The sequence below is a fragment of the Maniola jurtina genome, chromosome 10, assembly GCF_905333055.1.
Source record: "Maniola jurtina chromosome 10, ilManJurt1.1, whole genome shotgun sequence".
NCBI classification, from domain to species: domain Eukaryota; kingdom Metazoa; phylum Arthropoda; class Insecta; order Lepidoptera; family Nymphalidae; genus Maniola; species Maniola jurtina.
Window position 1 is genome coordinate 6111377 of NC_060038.1, and position 27272 is coordinate 6138648.

The window sequence follows — 27272 nt, forward strand, 5'->3', positions numbered from 1 at the left end:
AAAGAAATGTTTACGTAGTCTTATTTTATCAAACTTTTTGAGTAAAAACAGATTGAAACAATATGAAAGGTGATAAAAACAGTTTTTAGAAATTTGAAATGTAATAGGCTTTTAAATAGCTAAAATGTATCGTGCAGTTTCGTATGTTAACCAAAAAGTGTTGGCCAAAATGTTCAAGAAGATTAAAATCAGTATGTTAGACCAAAAAGTTTAAAAATATTGAAATAAGTACCTTTCCATAAAGTTATTTTTTTTTCAGAGTCCCGAGAACAAAGGTCAAAATATGAAATGACGTGACGCTAAAAGAAACTTAAAGCAATATTCAATATCATCTTTTCAATGTTAATAGGTTTTAGAACCAGTGAGTAATTATAACTGTTTTAGATAAATATTTGTGTCTATTTAAAATACTAGGAAGTTAGCTTTCAGAAATGTCCTTTTTACAGCTGTCTTATGAAATTCAAGGGTAAATTACAAAGTGTAAATCCAGACTTTAATGTCTAACATCCCCCTATTACATTAACTATATACAAGTATATGCTAATATTTTAGTTAGCATCTGATAATAAAGTCGAAGCAGGATAAACTAAGTCGGTACACTAACGTTAAATTAAAAGTCTATTTTGGCTAATAAAGACCATATTGTCAGCGTTAAGTTAAATTTAAGGAAAGTTTTATTGAAACTGAACAAATGAATTCACTATAAAGTTACGTAAAATTTTGTTAACCAAAGGTAAAAGGTTGCCTACAATCAAGACACACGGCCAATGTGTCTAAGCCAAGTTCTAATAAGATGGATTGCTTACAGTGATAAGGCTATCTTGGCAACCTATTTATTTATTTTCTCGGTACTCTTGTTTAATGTGCAATACAGAATTTTCATTCATTTAATTATTTAGTTTGTACCATAACTAAAACTACCCGCAATATTCAGTTTCTGGAGTATTTTCGTATCGCAAGTACAGAGAAAATGTGCCAACTTAAAATCGGCAGAATAATTGACACTGTGAAAAATAGTTAAATGCATTGTAGTATTGAAATTGAACATTGTAATGTACCTATATCTAAGAACTAGTTTTTGCTCGGTGCGCGAGCTGCTAAAGCAGCTCGCGTGACGTGGTTATGTTAATTTTTTTATATATAACCGATTTTTTTATTAAGGTACACAAATTACCCCGAAAAACCCATAAAACGACACCTATATCAATTTTTTTCTTAAAAAGTGCACGCCCGCCATCTTGGATTTCAAAATAAATGTCGTTATCAAAATTAGCGCTCTGGAAAACTCTGAAAACGACATCCATATCATTTTTTGTAAAAATGGGGTAGTTGAGGTTAATAAAGTAGGGTGCGTGGGTGCGCGGACCACTAAAGTGGTCCGCGAGCATGCAGAGTTTGTTCCATTGAGTAGACCTCCGGACCCTGATCATCTTTTGCGAAGAAACCACTCTTCCATCTTTTATAGCCTCCGAGATAGACACCGACGAAATTTGTACGGCGGCCATCTTGTTTTTTCAAAATTTTCCACTTTTTCTATTAATCGTTTACTACATTCTTCAATAGTTGCGAGTTAGAACGGAGTCCCTTAAAAAACAACGGAGCTGCAAAAATCACATCGGCCGCCATCTTGTTTTTCTGAAATGTCATAATTTTTCCCCAGAGGGTTCCCGAATCCGAACACAACTCCCCTACATCACTATATCATTTTCCGTCTCTTTCTAGGAGAACAATTATGTCAATGAGTGAGTCAGTGAGTGGTAATCGAGCTATATATAGTATAACTAGTGTTTTGCTCGGTGCGTGAGCTGCTAAAGCAGCTCACGTGACGTGGTTGGGTTAACTTTATTATACTAAACCAAATTTATTTATTAAGATATACAATTCACCCCAAAAAACCCACAAAACGACACCCATATCAATTTTTTTCTTAAAAAGTGCATGTCCGCCATCTTGGATTTCAAAATAAATGTCGTTATCAAAATCAGCGCCCTGGAAAACTCTGAAAACGACATCCATATCATTTTTTGTAAAAATGGGGTGGTTGAGGTTAATAAAGTAGGGTGCGTGGGTGCGCGGACCACTAAAGTGGTCCGCGAGCATGCAGAATTTGTTCCACCGAGTAGACCTTCGGACCCTGATCATCTTTTGCCAAGAAACCCCTCTTCCATCTTTTATAGCCTCCGAGATAGACACCGACGAATTTTGTACGGCGGCCATCTTGTTTTTTCAAAATTTTCCACTTTTTCTATTAATCGTTTACTACATTCTTTAAAGATTGCGAGTTTCAACGAAATCGGTTGGAAAACAAAAGAGTTGCAAAAATCACGTCGGTCGCCATCTTGTTTTTCTGAAATGTCATAATTTTTCCCTACTCATATCGCGCACCAAAACATATCTCCCGAACATCATCGTATCGTTTTCTGTCTCTTTCTAGGAGAATAAGACATTCGATATTCGCCATACAAAATGTATGGGAAAAAAAATTCCGCCATTTTGAATTTTTTTTCTATTCATCGAGTAGACCTTCCGATCCTGATCACCTTTTGCCAAGAAACCGCACCTCCATCTTTTATACCCTCCGAGCTGGACACCGGCGAAATTTGTATGGCGGCCATCTTTTCTTCGCCATTTTGAATTTTTTTTCAGCTTTTTGGCAATTGGATGACGTCATGAATGACATTTGGTCGAGCACCCCCTACCTATCTTCAATACCTTGAGCGGACCCTTCACCCGTCTCCGACATCCTCGATCATCAGCTATTTCCAAATTTTTCCTCGATTTTTTTTTTGTTTTCTATACGAAACCATCAGTGAAAAAAAATAATTTCATACAAAATTTTACAGGAGGAGTTTTTGGGGAAAATCCCGAAAATCTCCCCAAATGTGGCAACACTGTTTACATATTTCGATACTGCCGGTTGAGTCACACAATCGATTCATACATGTCGACTTTCCAAAATGTTGCCAACTGCCTCAAAAACGTGATCAAAATTTCGAAAAATTAAAAAAAATACAAAATGGCCGCCAACTCGTTTCACAGAAAGATTTTACACGGTTTCATAATTTTCCTATTAACTACGGGATATACCGCTCCCGATGACGTTTCAATCTCTCCTCTCGCTCGCACCCACGCGAAACGATCGCCCCTAAAAAAAGACCACGTCGAAAATAACTTTTACTTTGATGAATTCCAGTGTTGCCAGTCTCCGGCGACAAAAATACCCAAATGTCATTTGTACCAGCAAAACACATAATTGCTCATACTCGGATTTTGCACAAAATCCTTATTTCGATTTTTTACAATTTCCCGAAAATCTTGAAATTTCCCTAAAAATGGGGTAACTTTTTCCCACCGATATATACCTCGAGTCTATACGTACAACCGCTTCATAGAAGCCAAACCGCTCCGATGTTGCCAACTTTGAGATATTCGAATTTTAAAATTGCGTTTTTTCGTACCTCGAACAAAACGGCCGCCATGACAGCCGCCATCTTGAATTTTTAAAAACCACTCCCTTTCTGTCAAAATACAGGATAATCGTGGGCGAAATAGGAAAAAATAATTATCCTTGACTACCCCGTCTTGGATCTGTGGCGCCGCGGTTAGGGGTCGAAAATTCAAAATTTTGAAAACGCTACGGCTCGGCCGCCATCTTGTTTTTCCAATTTTTTATACATTTTCTGTTAACCGTTTACTACATTCTTCAATAGTTGCGAGTTAGAACGGAGTCCCTTAAAAAACAACGGAGCTGCAAAAATCACATCGGCCGCCATCTTGTTTTTCTGAAATGTCATAATTTTTCCCCAGAGGGTTCCCGAATCCGAACACAACTCCCCTACATCACTATATCATTTTCCGTCTCTTTCTAGGAGAACAATTATGTCAATGAGTGAGTCAGTGAGTGGTAATCGAGCTATATATAGTATAACTAGTGTTTTGCTCGGTGCGTGAGCTGCTAAAGCAGCTCACGTGACGTGGTTGGGTTAACTTTATTATACTAAACCAAATTTATTTATTAAGATATACAATTCACCCCAAAAAACCCACAAAACGACACCCATATCAATTTTTTTCTTAAAAAGTGCATGTCCGCCATCTTGGATTTCAAAATAAATGTCGTTATCAAAATCAGCGCCCTGGAAAACTCTGAAAACGACATCCATATCATTTTTTGTAAAAATGGGGTGGTTGAGGTTAATAAAGTAGGGTGCGTGGGTGCGCGGACCACTAAAGTGGTCCGCGAGCATGCAGAATTTGTTCCACCGAGTAGACCTTCGGACCCTGATCATCTTTTGCCAAGAAACCCCTCTTCCATCTTTTATAGCCTCCGAGATAGACACCGACGAATTTTGTACGGCGGCCATCTTGTTTTTTCAAAATTTTCCACTTTTTCTATTAATCGTTTACTACATTCTTTAAAGATTGCGAGTTTCAACGAAATCGGTTGGAAAACAAAAGAGTTGCAAAAATCACGTCGGTCGCCATCTTGTTTTTCTGAAATGTCATAATTTTTCCCTACTCATATCGCGCACCAAAACATATCTCCCGAACATCATCGTATCGTTTTCTGTCTCTTTCTAGGAGAATAAGACATTCGATATTCGCCATACAAAATGTATGGAAAAATAAATTCCGCCATTTTGAATTTTTTTTCTATTCATCGAGTAGACCTTTGTATCCTGATCCTCTTCTGCCAAGAAACCAACCTTCCATCTTTTATACCCTCCGAGCTGGACACTGGCGAAATTTGTATGGCGGCCATTTTTTCTTCGCCATTTTGAATTTTTTTTCAGCTTTTTGGCAATTGGATGACGTCATGAATGACATTTGCTCGAACACCCCCCACCTATCTTCCATACCTTAAGCGGGCCCTCCACCCGTCTCCGACATCCTCAATCATCAGCTATTTCCAAATTTTTCCTCGATTTTTTTTTTGTTTTCTATACGAAACCATCAGTGAAAAAAAAAAATTTCATACAAAATTTTACAGGAGGAGTTTTTGGGGAAAATCTCGAAAATCTCCCCAAATGTGGCAACACTGTTTACATATTTCGATACTGCTGGTTGAGTCACACAATCGATTGATAAATGTCGACTTTCCAAAATGTTGCCAAATGCCTCAAAAACGTGATCAAAATTTCGAAAAATGAAAAAAAATACAAAATGGCCGCCAACTCGTTTCACAGAAAGATTTTACACGGTTTCATAATTTTCCTATAAACTACAGGATATACCGCGCCCGATGACGTTTCAATCTTTCCTCTCGCTCGCACCCACACGAAAGGGGATACCGTGAAAAAGACCGTGTCGAAAATCACTTTTACTTTGATAAATTCCAGTGTTGCCAGTCTCCGGTGACAAAAATACCCAAATGTCATTTGTACGAGACAAACACGTAATCACTCATACTCGGATTTTGCTAAAAGTGCGTATTTCGATTTTTTACAATTTCCCGAAAATCTTGAAATTTCCCTAAAAATGGGGTAATTTTTTCCCACCGATCTATACCTCGAGTCTATACGTACAACCGCTTCATAGAAGCCGAATCGCTCCGATGTTGCCAACTTTGAGATATTTAACTTTTAAAATTGCGTTTTTTCGTACCTCGAACAAAACGGCCGCCATGACAGCCGCCATCTTGAATTTTTAAAAACCACTCCCGTTCTGTCAAAATACAGGATAATCGTGGGCGAAACACGAAGAAATAATTATCCTCGACTACCCCGTCTCGGATCTGTGGCGCCGTGGTTCGGGGTCGAAAAATCAAAATTTTGAAAACGCTACGGTTCGGCCGCCATCTTGTTTTTTCAATTTTTTCGACATTTTCCATTAATCGTTTACTATTTTCTTCAAATATTGCAAAATTCAACGAAATCGGTTGGAAAACAACGGAGCTGCAAAAATCACGGCGGCCGCCATCTTGTTTTTCTGAAATGTCATAATTTTTCCCCAGAGGGTTCCCGAAACCGAACACAACTCCCCTACATCACTATATCATTTTCCATCTCTTTCTAGGAGAACAATTATGTCAATGAGTCAGTGAGTCAGTGAGTGGTAATCGAGCTATATATAGTATAATAACTAGTGTTTTGCTCGGTGCGCGAGCTGCTAAAGCAGCTCGCGTGACGTGGTTATGTTGACTTTATTATATTTAACCAAATTTATTTATTAAGATACACAATTCACCACAAAAACACATAAAACCCACACTCATATCAATTTTTTCTTAAAAAGTGCATGTCCACCAGCTTGGATCTAAACATGAATGTCATTATCAAAATCAGCACCCTGGAAAACTCTGAAAACGACATCCATATCATTTTTTGTAAAAACGGGGTAGTTGAGGTTAATAAAGTAGGGTGCGTGGGTGCGCGGACCACTAAAGTGGTCCGCGAGCATGTAGAGTTTGTTTCACTGAGTAGACCTCCGGATCCTGATCATATTTTGCCAAGAAACCACTCTTCCATCTTTTATAGCCTCCGAGATAGACACCGACGAAATTTGTACGGCGGCCATCTTGTTTTTCCAAAATTTTCCACTTTTTCTATTAATCATTTACTACTTTCTTCAAAGATTGCGAGTTTCAACGAAATCGGTTGGAAAACAAAAGAGTTGCAAAAATCATATAGGCCGCCATCTTGTTTTTCTGAAATGTCATAATTTTTCCGTACTCATATCGCGCATCCGAACATATCTCCCATACATCAATGTATCGTTTTCCGTCTCTTTCTAGGAGAATGAGACATTCAATATTCGCCATACATTTTCTATGGGAAAATAAATTCCGCCATTTTGAATTTTTTTTCTATTCATCAAGTAGACCTTCGGACCCTGATCATCTCATGCCAAGAAACCTCACTTCCATCTTTTATACCCTCCGAGCTGGACACCGGCGAAATTTGTATGGCGGCCATCTTTTCTTCGCCATTTTAAATTTTTTTCCAGCTTTTTGGCAATTGGATGACGTCATGAATGACATTTGCTCGAGCACCCCCCACCTATCTTCAATACCTTGAGCGGACCCTTCACCCGTCTCCAATATCCTCAATCATCAGCTCTCTCCATAATTTTGGCTTACTAACTTTTTGTTCTCTATACGACACCATCAGTGAAAAAAAAATTTTTCATACAAAATTTTACAGGAGTTTTCTAGTTGGAAATCTCGAAAATCTCCCCAAAAGTGGCAACACCGGTTGCATATCTCCATACTGCAAGCCGAGATACACAATCGATTCATACATTCTGACTTTCCAAAATGTTGCCAACTGCCTCAAAAACGCGATCAAAATTTCGAAAAATTAAAAAAAATACAAAATGGCCGCCAACTCGTTTCACAGAAAGATTTTACACGGTTTCATAATTTTCCTATTAACTACAGGATATACTGCTCCCGATGACGTTTCAATCTCTCATCTCGCTCGCACCCAGGCGAACCGATCGCCCCTAAAAAAGACCACGTCGAAAATCACTTTTGCTTTGATAAATTTTAGTGTTGCCAGTCGCCGGCGACAAAAGTACCTAAATGTTATTTGCACGAGCAAAACACGTAATCGCTCATACTCGGATTTTGCTAAAAGTGCGTATTTCGATTTTTTACAATTTCCCGAAAATCTTGAAATTTCCCTAAAAATGGGGTATTTTTTTTCCTCCAATCTATACCTCGAGCCTATACGTACAATCGCTTCATAGAAACCGAATCGCTCCGATGTTGCCAACTTTGAGATATTTAACTTTTAAAATTGCGTATTTTTGTACCTCGAACAAAACGGCCGCCATGACAGCCGCCATCTTGAATTTTTAAAAACCACTCCCGTTTTGTCAAAATACAGGATAATCGTGGGCGAAACACGAAAAAATAATTATACTCGACTTCTCCGTCTTGGATCAGTGGCGCCGCGGTTAGGGATCGAAAAATGAAAATTTTGAAAACGATCCAGCTCGGCCGCCATCTTGTTTTTTCAATTTTTTTGACATTTCCCATTAATCGTTTAATATTTTCTTCAAAGATTGCAAAATTCAACGAAATCGGTTGGAAAACAAAAGAGTTGCAAAAATCACGTCGGCCGCCATCTTGTTTTTCTGAAATGTCATAATTTTTCCCCAGAGGGTTCCCGAAACCGAACACAACTCCCCCACATCACTATATCATTTTCCGTCTCTTTCTAGGAGAACAATTATGTCAATGAGTGAGTCAGTGAGTCAGTGAGTGGTAATCGAGCTATATATAGTATTCGCTCGGTGCGCGAGCTGCTAAAGCAGCTCGCGTGACGTGGTAAGATTAACTTTATTATATTAAACCAAATTTATTTATTAAGACACACAATTCACTCCGCAATACCCCATAAAATGACAGGCATTTCTATTTTTTGTAGAAAATGTAAGTCCGCCATCTTGGATTTGAAAATAAATGTCATTATCAAAATCAGCACCCTGGAAAACCCTGAAAACGATATCCATATTATTTTTTGTAAATTAGGATAATAATTTAGTAGGGTGCGTGGGTGCGCGGACCACTAAAGTGGTCCGCGAGCATGCAGAGTTTGTTCCACCGAGTAGACCTTCGGACCCTGATCATCTTTTGCCAAGAAACCACTCTTCCATCTTTTATAGCCTCCGAGATAGACACCGACGAAATTTGTACGGCGGCCATCTTGTTTTTCCAAAATTTTCCACTTTTTCTATTAATCGTTTACTACATTCTTCAAAGATTGCGAGTTTCAACGAAATCGGTTGGAAAACAAAAGAGTTGCAAAAATCATATAGGCCGCCATCTTGTTTTTCTGAAATGTCATAATTTTTCCCTACTCATATCGCGCTTCAAAACATATCTCCCCTACATTATCGTATCGTTTTCCGTCTCTTTCTAGGAGAATGAGACATTCAATATTCGCCATACAAAATGTATGGGAAAATAAATTCCGCCATTTTGAATTTTTTTTCTATTCATCGAGTAGACCTTTGGATCCTGATCCTCTTTTGCCACGAAACCACACCTCCATCTTTTATACCCTCCGAGCTGGACGCCGGCGAAATTTGTATGGCGGCCATCTTTTCTTCGCCATTTTGAATTTTTTTTCAGCTTTTTGGCAATTGGATGATGTCATGAATGACATTTGGTCGAGCACCCCCCACCTATCTTCAATACCTTGAGCGGACCCTTCACCCGTCTCCGAAACCCTCAATCATCAGCTCTCTCCATAATTTTGGCTTACTAAGTTTTTGTTTTCTATACGACACCATCAGTGAAAAAAAATTTTTTCATACAAAATTTTACAGGAGTTTTCTAGTTGAAAATCTCGAAAATCTCCCCAAAAGTGGCAACACCGGTTGCATATCTTCATACTGCCAGCCGAGATACACAATCGATTCATACATACTGACTTTCCAAAATGTTGCCAACTGCCTCAAAAACGTGATCAAAATTTCGAAAAATTAAAAAAAATACAAAATGGCCGCCAACTCGTTTTACAGAAAGATTTTACACGGTTTCATAATTTTCCTATTAACTACAGGATGTACCGCTCCCGATGACGTTTCAATCTTTCCTCTCGCTTGCACCCACGCGAAAGGGGATATCGTGAAAAAGACCGTGTCGAAAATCACTTTTACTTTGATAAATTCCAGTGTTGCCAGTCTCCGGCGACAAAAATACCCAAATTTCATTTGTACGAGCAAAACACTTAATCGCTCATACTCGGATTTTGCGAAAAGTCCGTATTTCGATTTTTTACATTTTCGCAAAAATCTTGAAATTTCCCGAAAAATGGGGTAATTTTTCCCCACCAATCTATACATCGAGTCTATACGTACAATCGCTTCATAGAAACCGAATCGCTCCAATGTTGCCAACTTTGAGATATTTAACTTTTAAAATTGCGTTTTTTCGTACCTCGAACAAAACGGCCGCCATGACAGCCGCCATCTTGAATTTTGAAAAACCACTCTCGTTCTGTCAAAATACAGGATAGTCGTGGGCGAAACCAGAAAAAAATAATTATTATCGATTTCCCGTTTCGGATCTGTGGCGCCGCGGTTCGGGGTCGAAAAATCAAAATTTTCAAAACCCTGCGGCTCGGCCGCCATCTTGTTTTTCCAATTTTTTCTACATTTTCTATTAACCGTTTACTACTTTCTTCAAAGTTTGCAAAATTCAACGAAATCGGTTGGAAAACAACGGTGCTGCAAAAATCACGTCGGCCGCCATCTTGTTTTTCCGAAAAGTCATAATTTTTCCCCAGAGGGTTCCCGAATCCAAACACATCTCCCCTACATTATTATATCATTTTCCTTCTCTTTCTAGGAGAACAATTATGTCAATGAGTGAGTGAGTCAGTGAGTGGTAATTGAGCTATATATAGTATAATAATTGTAGAGGCATAAATTAATATTGTAACATGTAGCTACCAAAATATTGATAGTTGTATGTCGTAAATTATTCCTAATTCTAGTCACAGTAATTAGACTAGCTTCACATTATGATAAATATTTGTAACAATAGATATCTCTCTAATATATTCTTCATACCACTATCGGATAACAAGATTTATTTCATCGAATGGGTCTTTTTAAGGTCTAATTGCACTGCCATTTACATTTAGAGTTAGAACTTTAGTTGTATAATATTTGACTGTGATATTTATATTAATTCGTGTATTAGAAATTATTGTATAATTATTGTACTGTATTTAAGCGTAACGCGGACTCCACGATTTCAAATTTTTTAACTATCCTACTCCATGTCTTTCTAATCCCTTTTAAAAAGATTTTGTTTTTGCAATCCAAATATTTTCAGAGCCAGTCGTGTTATTTAAAGTTTCAAAATATAGCAATTTTATAATTAAAATGTGTTTTATTTTTCCTCATATAAAAATTGTACTAAGTATAAACAATTTTATTTTATATCAACTACCTACTTATACATTTTAAACTCCAATTTTATTTCAAAAGTCCGCTAAAATTATTCTTATTAAGCAAAGGATTAAAATTAGAGCTTCAAGTTTGATAAATTTTAATTAGGCACGTTAGTCCGAAAACTTTTGTGGTTGGCACATTTATTTAAATGTGATGGGGAAAGTGATTAAAGTAAACATTAGCTTCGACTGCTTTCATAATTGGTTTACTTTAACTTCGAAGTGTCGGTTTCTGATAAGATAGGATCCATTTGGAAAGTTGGTTGATGAAGGAAATACCTTGGAAACACATTAACATAATTGCGCACGTAGATATACAGTACCTACGAGTTTGCACTTGACTGTTTTCTCCTGATACTACAAGTAGGTAGGTATATGGGTGTACGTACGACTTTGAGATTTCGCCTGCAACATAACAGCCACACGCACTGAATGCATCGAATTTTTAGAGCTGAAATTGCCAATAAAATTTGCAATACAAGTCGCATCGATTGTACCACATAGACATCCTCACACACCCAGTATTCTTTAATAATAATTTTTAGTAGCACTAAAAGATCCGTTGGATTCGGCGAATGGGGTGTATCCGATATGTGAAATCAGCACTAATCTGAAAGAAGTAAGTACAGCAAATATATAATAAAAAATAGGTATAGCAAAGCCTGAAGATATTTCATACAATCAGTCGACTGAGATGTCTAGACAGAGCAATCCTACTGTCATAAGTAGGGGTGACACTGTGGAGGAATTATACCGACCGGCAGAAGTCGGCAGGACAAACTTCAATAATTATATTATTTTGCCTAAATTAGTGAATAAGTATTCGTGTATCTAGGTGTTACGACTGTAAACTATGTGTAGATTGTTCCTGCCTTTCATGATTCTAGATCAACGGGAAGTACCCTATAGGTTTTCTTGACAGACACGACGGACAGACGGACGGACAGATAGACAAACAGACAATAAAGTGGTCCTATAAGGGTTCCGTTTTTCCTTTTGAGGTACGGAACCCTAAAAAATAAGTAAGTAGGTACATTCTGACTACACCATTACAGTTCAATAAGGCATTTTACCTGAGCTGTATGAGGGTGCTAAACAAGGGTTTATATCACGTTAAACATTCTGAGGCGACATTAATAATACACTACTTAGTAATAAAGCACGTCGTTACCTGTGGCTTAGAACTCTTTGTGTGGTCGTAAAATATAAAACCGCTTTTGAATACAGTTGCTTTCGTGTTCATTTTCAGTTATAACGATATTTCAGTTATGGGCATGTTGAGGTTTTACGATCAGATTTAACAAGTATACGTTCATAATGCTACAGCTTTTCCAGTAGCTCTATTAGCAAGCCTAATTAACAGAGACGGGGGGAGAGTTATTGCACTGTCATATAGTTCCAATCTATTCCAAGTTTCTAGCTTATCGGGAAATTAGTTTAAAAACGATTGTATTTGCATCTAATAGACAAACAATGAAACAGACTGACAAGAAGCGAATTAATAAAAACGTGTTAAAAATCTTATATTCCGTTCGGCTTAATCATATGATTATGATTATAAGAATCATAAGCTATAGGAGGATTTTGTCGGTGTATACCCAACGTGTACCAACGCGTTGGACGCGTCGTGCCAACGAGCTTCGCAGTGAAAGGCGGGCGATTCCGTATACATCGTAAAACTGTGGTGTTCATATACATGCACCGACAAAACCAAGTGTAAGTTTAGCCTTATTCAATTCACCTATTGTCTTAAAAACTTTCTAGTATTTTTAGGTATTTTTTCAAAAAAGTGTGGTCTTAAAAATTCATAAAAGAAAAGTTCTCGAATAACTTCCAATTTTGCGTTAAATTCCAATAATGATAAATTATCTTAAAACTATCAGACTGTGGAATCCTTTGATAAAATTTCCAGACTTTAATTAATGACAGTGTCGAAGGCAATAAAGAGAATGAAAACCCCACGAAACCCGATGAAGACTCGGGTTGAGAGCATTTCGCAATAAATCCTGGAACCTAATTCATTTCTGTCTTGGTTTGATACAGTTACTTATAGCTGATTTAAAAAAATACCCTTTTTGCCGTTTCAGAAGATGAACGACGACGAATGACCGATTTATTTAAATAGAACTAACTTTAAGAGCTCACGACAGCTTTTTGCCTGAGCATTTTGCACTGGAAGTTAATCCAGTAGGTATTCATACAGTCCAAAATACAATCAGATACGGCATATTATTGTAGATTCCAGAATATGTTTCCAGTAATCAGATCTAGCTACATAAGTTTCTAAGGTGTTTGTAATACAGCTAGAGATATGTGAATTGATAAACATAAATAACACTGAACACAATATCCTTACAAGTTACAGCGATGCAAAGATAACCTTTATGTCTTGGCGATAAAATCATATATTTCTCAACAACTTATTGCGTACCACTTATGTAAATGTAGCAAAGATGGTAAGATGTGAACAATCTGTGAGTATAATTCATGCTAATGTTATCGGCTGGACTATTTCCACGGGGGCACTTTATCGTGAAAAGTAAGGCAGCTTTGCAAGTTAAAATAGGAAGTCTCATTTTTTGTAGCATATAAAAACTTACACGGGAACTAACATAATGCGTAGTATAAGTATATACAGATATCTACAGGCTTTCCGCCTCGTAAATAATCTTCTAAGTATAGAACTTAGATGCACTTGATAATAAGTACCTATTTGGTTTACACTTGCTAAGACCTTGTCTGATGGTAATCCATACTTTCATAATAATATTATAAATGTGAAAGTGTGTCTGTCTGTTTGTCTGCTAATTTTTCACGGCCTATTCATTTTTAGCCGATTTTGACGAATTTGATACGGAGACAAGTTACATTCCAGGAAAGTACATAAGCTACTTTTGATGTCCATAAATCAGTGTTGCCACGGGATTTTTAAAAACATAAATGCTCGTGGAAAAGTTACGAGCATCACCTCCTTAGTATAATAGAGGTAACATGCATCTTAAAGACAGAAATTAGATTACTTCTATCTCGAAAATCTGAGTTCCCGCGAGATTTTTGAAAACCTACATAAATCCACGCGGACGAAATAGCGGGCATCATCTACTCGATGATTAAGTAAAGCACAATTTTGAAGTATTGGTCAGTATCTATGCAGTTTTTCAATTATAAAACTTCTAGGCACAAATAGACATTATTAGGTGAACTCATAACAAAAAGATCTGTAAGAGCGAAGAAAGCCTCAGATTGCTCAAGGAGCGAATTATTCAAAAAATTATGTCAAAACCGACCTCTGCTGACCTTAGCATTCTGTGGTCCTTTTGATGTGATTACCTTACATTGATTTATTGAAAAAACTCCAAACATAGACTAATCCATAACCTAAACCTAAATCTTTCGTTCTTAATCATTGAAGCCTAAGTATATAAGATCATTCAAACCTAACGGTTCAAAGTAAGAAATATCTAGCCGTAAACCGTCAGGTAGGTAGTTATAATATTATCAGATAGTAAAACCGCCTTAATTCATGACCGTACCTACATATTCCCTTACGGCCTAGACTGCACTAATCCATTAGCTGAACATGAAAAGTTAATATAAATGCCAATAAAACAGTCGGCCAGGTAGATTCGACCCTATCTTAGGGTGCAGCCCTGCACTTTAACTTTATTCCTTACGAATAAAATATTTATTATTGGTTCATGTCTTCGGGCATTCCTTTTTCCGTACTGAAATATATGGAGTAACACTTAAACGTCATGCTGTGTGAAGAATTATGAGTATTAAAAATTGCTTCTTAATATTATGAGTAGACAGTTTTTTTATTTTGTCCCTACCTTGCACTTTAAGAGGGCTCTCTCCGTCACTCGTTTCATACAATCGTAGTTCCAATTTCATTTGAATATTAAGCAACCAAAGTCCATAAAATTTTGCAGACATATTCTAGAAACTAATATCTATGTCTGTGGTTTTCCAGATTTATGTTAAAATATTCGGTTTCAAAGTTACGCGGTCTTAAAAATTTTCATACAAATCTTTGAGCCCCTGTAATTTTAAAACTACATATCTTTAGAAAAATCTAAAACACCACAGACACAGATATTAGTTTCTAAAATATGTCTGCAAAATTTCATGGACTTTGGTTGTTTAATATTCAAATGAAATGAGAACTACGATTGTATGAAACGAGTGACGGAGAGAGCCCTGTTAAATGGTTGAAGGTACTGTTTTTAAATGCAGCGCGTGCAAAAAATTACTGTCATAAACAGGCCTCTATCTATCAAGCAAGCATGAAATAAATTGTTTAACAGGGCTCTCTCCGTCACTCGTTTCATACAATCGTAGTTCCAATTTCATTTGAATATTAAGCAACCAAAGTCCATGAAATTTTGCAGACATATATTCTAGAAACTAATATCTGTGTCTGTGATGTTTTAGATTTTTCTAAAAATATGTAGTTTTAAAATTACAGGGGCTCAAAGATTTGTATGGAATTTTTTAAGACCGCGTAACTTTGAAACCGAATATTTTAACAGAAATCTGGAAAACCACAGACACAGATATTAGTTTCTAGAATATGTCTGCAAAATTTCATGGACTTTGGTTGCTTAGTATTCAAATGAAATTGGAACTACGATTGTATGAAACGAGTGACGGAGAGAGCCCTCTTAATTAGGTGTGTTTTTATTATGCAAGATTGACTTGCGCTTGAGAACAATCTAACCTGATAGAAAGCAGTGACAAGGTATAGATTGGAGCTCTTGCTTATAAGATTCCTATTAACTTTTGGCTTGGGTAGGTACTCAAGTTATTCGTAGTATGAAAAGGCAACCTTTACCAAGCACACTGTTGTACATGTAGCTATGTAACCCTTAATTTACTGCAGAGTAATGTTATGACACTGCAGCATTGCAGATGTCTTTATTAAAACTGTGTTGAAATCTCCATAAACCATTCAGTATTATTAATATTTCGGAAGGAAAGGTTTAATTGGACTTATCAGATCCATGGAAAATTGCTTGACGATGAATAATTAAATCCGAGCGTGGAACAGTGGTCCAAATTTAATTGTTGTTGACGTTAATACATAAATCTTAGTGAATCTGAACGGAAGCAATTTACATAAACGTTGCCATCGCCGGCTTTATGTCTTCCTGTATGAGATTTATTAATGTGGCATTATGATGTATATCTTTATGCACCGGGTCGTTATGCAATCTGGCATTCCGACACATTTTCCAAAGATTTTCATAATTTTGATCCGAAAATATGATGGTATTTGGGTCATTCTGATTATAAGTACTCTAAGGCGTTTTCTTAACTCATCAAAGTAGATATAACTAGGTACTGCATACCTGATTGAAGCCGGGATCGCTGCCTACGGGTTAAGACATTCACATCCTAATCGGGAGGTCGGGGGTTCGATCCCGGGCATGCACCTTTAACTTTTCGGAGTTATGTGCGTTTTAATCAATAAATAAGTATCACTTGCTTTAACGGTGAAGGAAAATATTGTGAGAAAACCTATATTCCTGAGAGTTTTCCTTAATATTCTTTTCAACAGTTGGACAGAGTGGTAGACTATGGCCAAAACCCCTTCTCATTCTGAGAGGAGACCCGTGCTCTGTTAGTGAGCAGGCGATGGGTTGATCATGATGATGATTGCATACCCAATATCATAACCTTACTTTTAAGGAAATTAACACCAGATCGAATCAACTCTACGTCCGCTCTCATTTTTTTTTTTCTTTTTTTTTTCTATAGTAATAATTTTTTTATATTATAATATTTTGAATACCTACCTACTTGTTAGTAAGGCCACATAGCTTAAACTTTTCTAAAAGAAACCTAATCCAGATATGTTTATTATGCAATTACGAACAGTTAAGTACGTATTCACGCATAAAAATTAGATATCAGCATCAAAAGTCGACGTAACAATTCGTTCCTACGTATATGCATTTTCGGGTTACGTCTATACTGATTACAACCATACCAACTTAACTTGTTTGTCTACTACTCTCAACAACAGTTCCGTTCAAAGGTACCAATGTCGCACTTAGAGATTAAAGTGTAACAGAGTGTGAATAAAGGTTTCTGGCAAGGGAAAGGTCGTAATTATACCAAGCGTTTAATTACGAAATTCGAGGTAACACTGAGGCTTCACGCTCCCTTGTCCTTCATGGGATTCTTATTTAGGTGTGGATATTGTAGTAAGCGAAGCGTATTAGAAAGACTCGCACTTGAAATAGGTACACTCTTCAATTATTCAATGCGTTTTTCGGGCTATTTACAAGCTTTTTTATAAAATTTTGCGTGATAAGATTTCTTGATAGAACAATTAAATCACTATCAGATCAGTGATCAGATAATTCGGTATTTGGATAGGCGACTAACGTTGGAGGTCCAAATCAGGTCGTTTTATTTTTTCTGTTTCACTCATATCTGATAATAATCCTTAAACCTAAGACTTGAAACATTAGTTTCTTCGAATGCGAAAGAGTCTGGGAACCCATCGCATCCCTTTTCATTATGTAATTAATAGAAACGAGTAACGAATTAATGACCCTTGGTAAAGAAGAGCATGACGCAGAGGGAGAGAGAGAGAGAATTTAATCACGTACTTTTATCCCAAGAAGCTTGGAAGCGGGTAGATGAGAAATATCGAGTTTGCTGACAGGGGACGTAAGAAAGCTGATAGAAATTGATGGATGGATGATGAACATGGACCATACCCGGAGCAGCGGGCCAGATCTGAGCTATTCCTGATCCTTGGGATTGAAAATATTTTGGTCTTTGCCTAGTAAATATAAAACGAATTATAAGCGAAGCTTTGAAAAACTATAATTACTATTTTCCTATCAGAAAAAACGCTCCCTCGTAGTCTAATGAAGTCTCTACCTAAAACATCTAACCTATCTTAGGGTTGCCCGCAATTCGATACTGGTATTATCATCGAACTTAATTGTTAGGGAGCACGTACCGTTACAGTACAGGATTGAGTTTTGTAGGGCTGTGGTGTAAGTTACTTAGAAATATAACACTACAGACCATAAGCCGTTTTATATTTTGGTTGTCTACTGTTTATTTTAAATATTCAAAGCTAACACAGAACACTACTTTTTGACTGAGACCCGATTTTTATCCAACAACGTGTAAAAGATGGTGAGAAGAGGTGTCCAATTTTGCGCTGACTAAGTCAGCTCAAAATAACTACAGTGGAACAGACATAAATACAAACCTACATTCATAATACATAAACTGCTAAAATCATAACCCTTTCTTTTTTACCCCACTACGGCTAAGCCATAAAAGGAGGGGGTATGATTTAAGCAGTCTATGTATGTATGTTTGTTTGTATATATCTGTTCCACCGTAGCGCCTAAGCTATTTTGAGCTGACTTATTCAGCGCAAAGTTGGTCAACGCTTCAGTAGTCGGGTTTTAGTGCTGTTTAACTTCATCTTGTTTATACAAAAGAAATACCTACACTTAGATATTCTGTTTCCTCTATCGCGAACGCGATGATCGCATGCTACAAATTCTATCTTAAAGGCTAATTAACTTTATTTTAATAGTTTACTTTATTTTAAACACAAAAATTAAGTTCTGGAAATTTATTTAATTAAAATCGTAAAGTAAATCGTAAAAAAAAAGTGTTTGGTATTGAATAAGCCATCATTCTACACAAGAACCATTTCCTCACCACCAAGCAATTATGCCTGTAATAAAAATAGCGTAATCTCAATTCGAACATACAATACATCAACCAGATATGGAGACTATTAAACCGCCTCTACCAGCAATCAAAGCATAACATCCGCATAAAGTTTTAATACCGACCCAAACAATATTTTAATACCCACCCGAGCATTTCTAGGTCGCATCATGAAATATGGGCATTTAATCCAAGTAATTACTCATAAACGTTCCGATAGAGCAATATCGAAAACACTTCTCTTATATCGAAAAAGCTGTTATTTTAATAACGTTAAATTGCTAAACTGATAGAATAAACACGAAATTGCTTTTTAATAAACGCCTTATGGCGTTGCATCCGAGGCCCGAACCCTGTTATTACGCATCTTCGGTTTTATTTTTGTTATGGTCATTTAATTCTGACCAAACGGTAATATAAAAGATTGACCATAAATTGTGGCTGACGTTGTACTTGCATCATCTACAATGTTATATCAAAGATTGAGACTAAAGGTGCCCACGCACTCGAACTGAACTGCGCGTCGCGTCAGCGCCCCGCACAATATTCTCTCCAGCCGCGCCGCGCGGCAGTGACGTACGCGCGTCGCGGCTGGAGAGAATATCGTGCAGGGCGCTGACGCGACGCGCAGTTCAGCTGCAGTTCAGTTCAAGTGCGTGGGCACCTTAAAAATGAGCGAAAAATTTCATTTTGATAACTTTCTTATGCTTAAATAACAACTTCAATGCCACCACAATATATTCATGCTTTCTTTGATTGGTTGAGTCTCCAATAATTCAAAATGATGTTTTACTTGTATATTTTCTTCATAAAATGGTACCCAAATGAGATTCAAATTGAGTTATGTTACGATTTGACGAGTTTATTATGATTGCATAAAATGACGGCCAGTATTGCAGCTAGTAATGTGAAATAATATAACATACATACTCACGCTATGCAATTTCGGCATGCAAATAATTTTGTGTTTATGATATAAGTAGGTACCTACGAGTATTAGTATTTATTATAGTGATATACCTACAAGTATTAGTAACACTTTATTATAGTTTTTAGAGGTAAGTAGTTTTTAACTGAGTGGTCCATTTTGTAAACTTATGTCATAATACAGAAACTCTCGTACCTAGCCATAGCTGCGTGGTTTTTACCCGACTACGGCAAAGCCAAAAGAAAGGGTTATGATTTTAGCAGTCTATGTATGTATGTTTGTACCAGAGTCTGTGTGTTTCATAGTAGCGCCTAAATTATTGAGCCGATTTTTTTTTTTTTTTTTTTTATTTAATAGGAAGCCAACGGTATACAAAGAAAAATAATTATGACGACTTATATAAACTTAGGACTATCAATGTATACTCACTTACAGGCTAACTCAACATGCTTAATCTACAACTTCTAAATAGTAAAACTTAACCTAAGACATTCATTGCATAAATTCTATAATAATTAAATTAACTACTCAAAAAGCCAAAAGTACAATAATTCTTAAAACTAACAATAAAAACTACAATTAAGACTAACAATAGTACCCTACAATTTCAAAATGAATCTTTAAACATTTTATATTAGACTTACTATGGAATATTTAAAGACTCTTTAGGTGGTTTTTAATTTTCTTTTTAAATAACGAAGCGGAGTGTTGAAAAATATCTAGGTTAGCTTTTCTGAACACATTATTATAAGATATCACAATTCTATTAAGAGGAGCAGCACTACCAAGGTTACTTTTACATATTCTGGCCCTAAATGTTCGTTTGCTCTTTATAAGCGATCTTGCGTTTTGCTTTGGTATTGACAGTTGTATTCTATTTAATAAATTTGGACAATCAATATCCCCATTTATAATCTTGTGTAAAAAACAAAGATCCATCATTTTTTGATCATAAAGATTTTGATGAATGAGGTGTCAATCAATTCGTTATTATTGTCCGGGTGACATAGACTACATTATAAAATAATTGACCTGACGGATGTCGCAACCGAAAAAGTGAAAATATATTTTTGCTATGTATCGAGTGAGATATCAAATGAAAGAACAAAAAAAAAAACTGAGTTCACTAATATTAATGTATAGTATCTACAATATTAAATACAATAACTATATCTATAGGTATCGATCGGCAGCTGTTCGCGGGTAGTAGTTTATCTTGTTATCAATTTGTTCTCATACATAACTAATTCCAAGAAATTACATTCACTAATTGGCCCATAAAGTTTAAAAAATTAAAAATTGCTGGGTACATTTCGTAAATCATTTATTGTTCATAATACTGTAGCACCTAGGCGTTTATATCTATACATGGCTAGTTAAGGTAGTCGTATTTTAAACAAGAATTTTTTAAGCCCGAATAAATTTATGGTGCCATTAATATTTTCCAAGCTCCATCGCGTATCTAGGAAAAGGGTTTTATAATCCTTAAATTACAACCAATAAAACGAATATTCAATTAATAAATGTCGCGAGCGTTTAGCCCGTTTTACTGCCCCATTTTAACGCGTATGTTTCTTTGTATACAACCACAATAATATACAGCGTGTATCAGGATTATTACCCACTATACAAAGGGTAACATCGTGGAAGAAGGTAGGTAAGAACTAAATCCCACTGCCTAGGGTCACTCTCTCTCTTCTCTCTGTAAAAGATCTCTACCAGTATAGAGATCTTTTATTCCCTGCTCATTTCTTATCATTTTCTTTTTACGAGTTACAAATTTTTGGTACGAATAAATAAATAAATAAAATAGGAAAAAATTGTATAGGAAACCAAGATCCACAAAAAGTTGTAGCGTCAATGGAACTAACCAGTACAACAATTTCCAAAAGCTCTAAATAATTCTGACTAAAATATTCGAATTATCCGAATTGCCCGAATTCAACAAAAAGTTCAAATTCAAAAGATTTTTATTAAATTAGACTTTCACAAGTACTTTTGAAAGGTCTAAAGCATCTATCACTGGTCCGGAATGCCTTTCCTACCGAGACGACTAGCAAGAAACTTGGCGGTTGCTCTTTTCAAAGATTTGATATATACCATGTGTGTATAAAAGTAATTGAAGTCCCGCGCATTGCTGGAGCGAGCTGCAGGTCAAATCCACGATCTTTTATCATTCTTCAATCAACCCACAATCTTTAACCCCCTAGATAAATAAAACACCCTGTATACATTGTTTATGTGACATTAAACGATGCGTTGAACTTTTCGAGAGCAAGAGTCGTATTTTTCTTTATATCAGGAGTAAGGACGAGTAAACAAATTATCGCTTTAAGAGATATCTCTCCAGCCGCCTCTTATCTATTCCTCGCCCACACGGGACCAAGTTTTACTGCACGCTTTTATCTCTTACCACACTCGTGCTGAAAATAAACCGCCTGACAACCATTGCTCTGCTATCAGTTGCTTGATTTATCTTTAAATCTTGTTCAAGTATTTTGCAACAATGAGTATCTTTTGAAACAATGTGGAGTTCTTCTAAAAGACTTCTCTTTTTGCATCTATTCATTGAAGTGTAAAGAGTGGAAAAGAGCTTTTAGGTATTCTTGAATTTAGGTGTTTGTTTTAAGTATAGATATTATTATTACTTACTGTTGACTAAGATCTTACTATCTAATACTATCAATTTGAAAGTTTGTGTGGTTGTCGGTTCTATCATTGACGCCACAATGATGGAACCGACTTAACTATTTGGAATGGAAACAGCTATATCTACCACTTATACCTACCCTGTATAACATATTATGAGCTAATTTTTATCCTAATAAAATGTCGCGGGCATCATCTAGGTAGTAGTATCATAATATTATAAGTCCTAAATTACGGGTGAATACTATCTTCTATAATACTGTGATTGATTGTATATTTTGTACTAAAAAAATGTCATTAACAGTCAGTAGGTAGGTACAAAATAATCTATTCTTTAACCTTCTCATTTAAAGCATTAAGTGATTATAGAGTTCAGTCCTAGATTGTATTGAAATATAAAGAAGAGTGACCTCTTTCAAAAATCAAATTAGGAAAAAACTGCATAATATTTCACCATCAAATCAGTTTAGGCGAAAACGGAACTGTCCCAGCGTCGACAGCTCTTGTAGTGACTACCGAGTTTATTTCTAAACCGTATCACGTCGCACTCACCGTGCCTCAATGCTTTGATGTTCCTCTTTTTGCGAACGATATTTCAGTCCCGACAACTACTGGATACTTTCGGGAATGGTCTCTACGCGCGTTCGTATTTGGCGAGTGATGTTGTCATTGGTTTTTGAGCCAATTTTATTGAGCTGAGTCTGCTGCAAGATCTTTAGCACCGAGACTAAAAAGATTTGACCAGGGGATTGCTAGCAATTGCGTAATTCTTTAAACTTAGTAATTTACATTCAAGAAGAAACACTTAATTGGACATTAATTGGTTATGAATTGATGAACTATTAGATAATTTCCATGACAGATATACAATATAAGTTCCTCGGTTAGACTGCGGAAACTGATGGTATCTAAGAGTTATCTACAAAAATGCACAGGAATTTTTGATTTAAGTTAGGTTTAACTATAAATGTGTTGTGTGTTGTGTTTCCAGATTTTTAAGTATCACCAGTACCACACCACTAAAGCCATAATGGACATAGTGCCACGTTTCGTCAACTCTACATAATTGCTCTAAGTACTTATTTGAAATTAATTATAGGTCAATTTTAGCTTCAAATATCGTCTAATATAAATATATGCGAACCTCGTCGCTTCAAAGCAACGATTAGTCACACAGGTATAAGGACATCACAAGATATTGCATCAGATCTATCAAGTCCTGACTGACTTGTTTAACCATTCCAAGTTGCTCCACGCATACAAATGTGTTGTGGTTGCGCTATTGACGCCCTTTTCGAAATAATTACACGTTAGCAGTTCCGAAAATTACGAGTTCCCCTAGGTGCGTAGCGAGTGGGAATGGCTCGTTAAACTTGATGAGAGTCCCTGCTCCGACGCCTTATAGCGTTAAGCTTGGGACAGACTTAGGTACGTAGCTGAAGATAAGGTAAGAATTCGCCAGTGGGTATTTCAGTTACAAATTGCACTTGGTTCGTGTATGTTACGCTGATCTGAACTAATACAAATACGGTGGGCCTGCGATTGCTAGCCAGTTTGTACAGCAATTTGGTTTTCACTATTTTCGCATTAATAGCAGCAGTGAACTAAACGTTAGTGATGACTTGATGAGACATTTTGTTGATATCAAGATCGCTCGACGCAAAGTGCAGTCAATTTTAATTCCTCGTACGCTCGGTGGGGCGCTTTAGGAGTTACATAATACAAACATGCTAATATCTGGAGAGGCTAATACAGTGTTTAGAGGCTAATATGTGATACAGAATTTTCTAATTCTGTGAGATAATACATAATATTATGCTCTACATATTGTACCTATACAAGTATGTTAGATTGTTATGTATGCTCTAACTGTTAAGAAGTTCATGTATTGGCAGATTCAATATTTTGATTAAAATATACTTATTATTTGTCAAATCAAATAAGTTGGTTGTTGGTCTGTTTATCACATTATTGCAGCAGTCAATGTATGTAGCTTGTTTATAAAATTCTGCTCTGAATTTTTCAGCTGGTGTGTATGAGGCGGTATCCTAACAAGTAAACATATCCACTGAATTATGGTACTTATTCCAACGTAATAGGGCCGTAAGGTTCGTCAGTTTTGACTATATGATGCTATATTCTTCCTGCGCCATAAAACAAGTTTGATCCTTGCAAAACGTCGCTGTCAGCACGTTACCTCACCAAATTGCTGTGAAGTCGAAGCACCTTATTCAACGGTCTAGTACCCTGACTATAACATTGAGTACCTACTCTGATATATGGAGCTGCTTTGAGTTTAATGAGGTTTGTATAAAACATTGCTGCATGTTAATTTTTTGGCTGATTCATCTTGTACTTAATAAATATGTTTACGTAAGGTCCTCGAGCTCACCTTTTCATTGCCAAATCAGGATGGATGTTTTAATGTCCGTACCTACTTTCAAAACTGTGTCTATGCTCTGGTAAGATGTCGTATCAATCGGTAAATGACCTTTGCTAGCCCTCTAAAGTTAACAGTTAACACATTTCATTTCACACTGCAACAATAACGTTTGCAAAGATAAAATAAATGCACTATAAACCAAATAGTACTTAAACCGTAGAGCAAAAAAAAAGATTCCGACGAATTGAGAACCTCCTCCTTTTTTGGAAGTCGGTTAAAAATAGAGGAAAAAACGCTTCTAAAATATTAGCTGACCCGCGCCGGCTTCGCTTAAGTGGAATTTGCGAGAATGAGTTTCCAACAAGTCTGAAACACGTGTTTCTTCATTTTTAACCGTATACCCAAATATTTATTTCCCTGGAGAACTTGAAAAATGGCGGATTTCCTTCCACAACTTACATCCACTATTGTCCCCCTTAGAGTTGGAGTTTCCGAAAATAGTTTCTTAGTGAGTACCTAGGTACGTCATGAAAGAAACCTATAGGCAGAACTTTGTTTCTAACCCCAGCGGTTTAGGCTCTGCGTTGATACTAGATAGATAGATCACTTAGGATGAGTCTTTTTATACGTCTATACGTATAAAAAGACTCATCCTAAGTGCACCATTAAGACCATTCTAGATAAGTATCTATATACTTATCTAGAATGGTGGATAGATCAGTCAGGATAAGTCTTTTTATATTTAAGTATAGATGTACTTATGTAGAATGGTGAGTAATTCAGATGCCTAACTAGTTAAAATACAAGTTTAGTGATCGAGAAAGTCCACTTCGTCGAAGTCGGTGACATAATAAATGTCAGCGAGATCAAAATATCGCAGGCGGCGAACGCTATGCAAAGCCAAGTCGGGCCTAACCGATGCCGCTAATTATATCTAACGGGCACGCTGGCGTTTACACTGAGACATTAAAACTAACTGTACCATCCGTTTGATCTTTCCATTAGAGCACCACTATAAATATCTGTAAAAAGTACAAGGGAATGAATCTTTACCGAAACGAGATAATCTAAAGCTTTTAAGTTTCTAAGCTTTTGAAGACAATGCAAGTTCGACACGTGATGGTTTGATTTCATTGACATTTGACCGCTTTAGAACTCTCGTGTGAAATTTTCTACATCTATCATATTGATCGATGATTTAGAATGTAATGGGAATAGAGCCTTTCAAAAGAGTAGGGTAGGTTATGTAACTCGCTATCGCAATACAGGATCATATGTCTTTCTATGGCAAGTTAAATGTGGCTATGTTTTGTATACTTACTTTTCGCATCATCATCAGAGTGAAATGTTATCATCATGGTCACAATATAATACTGTTGGTCTCTTATTAAACGTATCACTCTAGTCAGGTCAATGGCATATTCAGCAGGAACTAAATTAAATAAAGACAAGACGCAACGCATTTTTAAAAACAAGTTAATCTAACTGGTTGGCACATTCAACTTTTTCGATTACTGGTGACATTTATAAATATTACTACTTTCGAATCAGCACAGCGGGCGGATAACATTTTGGAATACTTTCTTCTGTGCTTTCATGCTTATATAAAGAAAATATTGAGATATAAAATAAAAATATAAACGAACAAGCTCTTGGTATAAGAAGAACGTAATCTAAAAGTTTTGAGTCTTTAAATTCGAATCGAAATGAAACGCTACTTTGTTCAATTCCATTGGAGTTCCACGAACGACTTAAATACATTTACTTTCGAATCTTGAAAAGTCGAGTAACAATTGGAATAGTCTTATAGAGATTAAATTGCGGGTGAAACGGGACGAGCCGCGGGAGAAAACAAAAAGTCGATGAGATGTTTGTTACGAGATAAAAGTCACCCGTATTGTTCTACAAAATGGTGAGGGAAAACAAAGGATTGGCTGTACAGACTAACGCTAGTAGAATTAATTGAACACTTCGCAAATACAGAGGGTAGTTATTAAAGAACATTGTGATAAAAATTAAAAAAGTAATTCATAAACCAATAAGTAACCCCAATTATTATCAAAGGATTTTAATTTGGCTGGAATGATAATTATAGTCGGCCTTATAAGGGAGTGATGGGGAGAGCTATGCTTGGAGTTTATCTACGACTTACGTGACCAAAACCGAAATGATGGGGTCCGTAGGAACTAGCATAACCAACTTAGCTGAGCAGGTTGCGAAGCTGAAGTGGCAATGGGCAGGGCACATAGTTCGAAAAACCGATAGCCGTTGGATTGGTCGTCAAGGTGCTGGACAGGTGACGTTAACCGGAAATGTGCAGCGTTGGAAGACCTCCCATCAGGTGGAAAAACGAATCAAACAAGTCACAAAGAAACGCTGGATTCAGGCGGCCGGCGCAAGACCGTAGGGTCTGAAAGTCCCTTCAAGAGACCCATATTCAGCAGGAGACGTCCATCGGTTGATAATAACGATGATAGATAGATATACAAGTTAGCCTAAACTATGGAGCTTCATAAAATACATTTTGCTTTTGCAATAGAGACAATTGTAAATTAAAAATTTACGTATATCACCCCCGACAAGTGAAGGTTAGAGTAATAACTAGAAAAGAGCTGATAACTTTTAAATGGCTGAACCAATTTTTTTTGGATTATAGCTAAGAACACTCTCGATCAAGTCGCCTTTCAAA

The 27272-nt window shown here is 36.5% G+C and overlaps 1 protein-coding gene across 2 annotated transcripts in view; it reads left to right on the top strand.

The window, feature by feature from the left end:
• LOC123868864 (neogenin-like) overlaps positions 1–26579 on the top strand; it is a 42080-nt gene extending 15501 nt beyond the window's left edge. The window contains exons 15-17 of one of the 2 annotated variants that reach the window (XM_045911504.1): positions 260–293; positions 14724–14735; positions 26569–26579. In XM_045911504.1, coding sequence (XP_045767460.1) covers positions 260–292 — 33 coding nt within the window. In that variant the 3' untranslated portion in view covers position 293; positions 14724–14735; positions 26569–26579. Of the gene's footprint in view, positions 1–259; positions 1037–14723; positions 14736–26568 lie in introns of those variants that run through there. The other variant, XM_045911503.1, reaches the window with a different exon arrangement.
• The last annotated feature ends 693 nt before the right edge of the window (positions 26580–27272 follow it).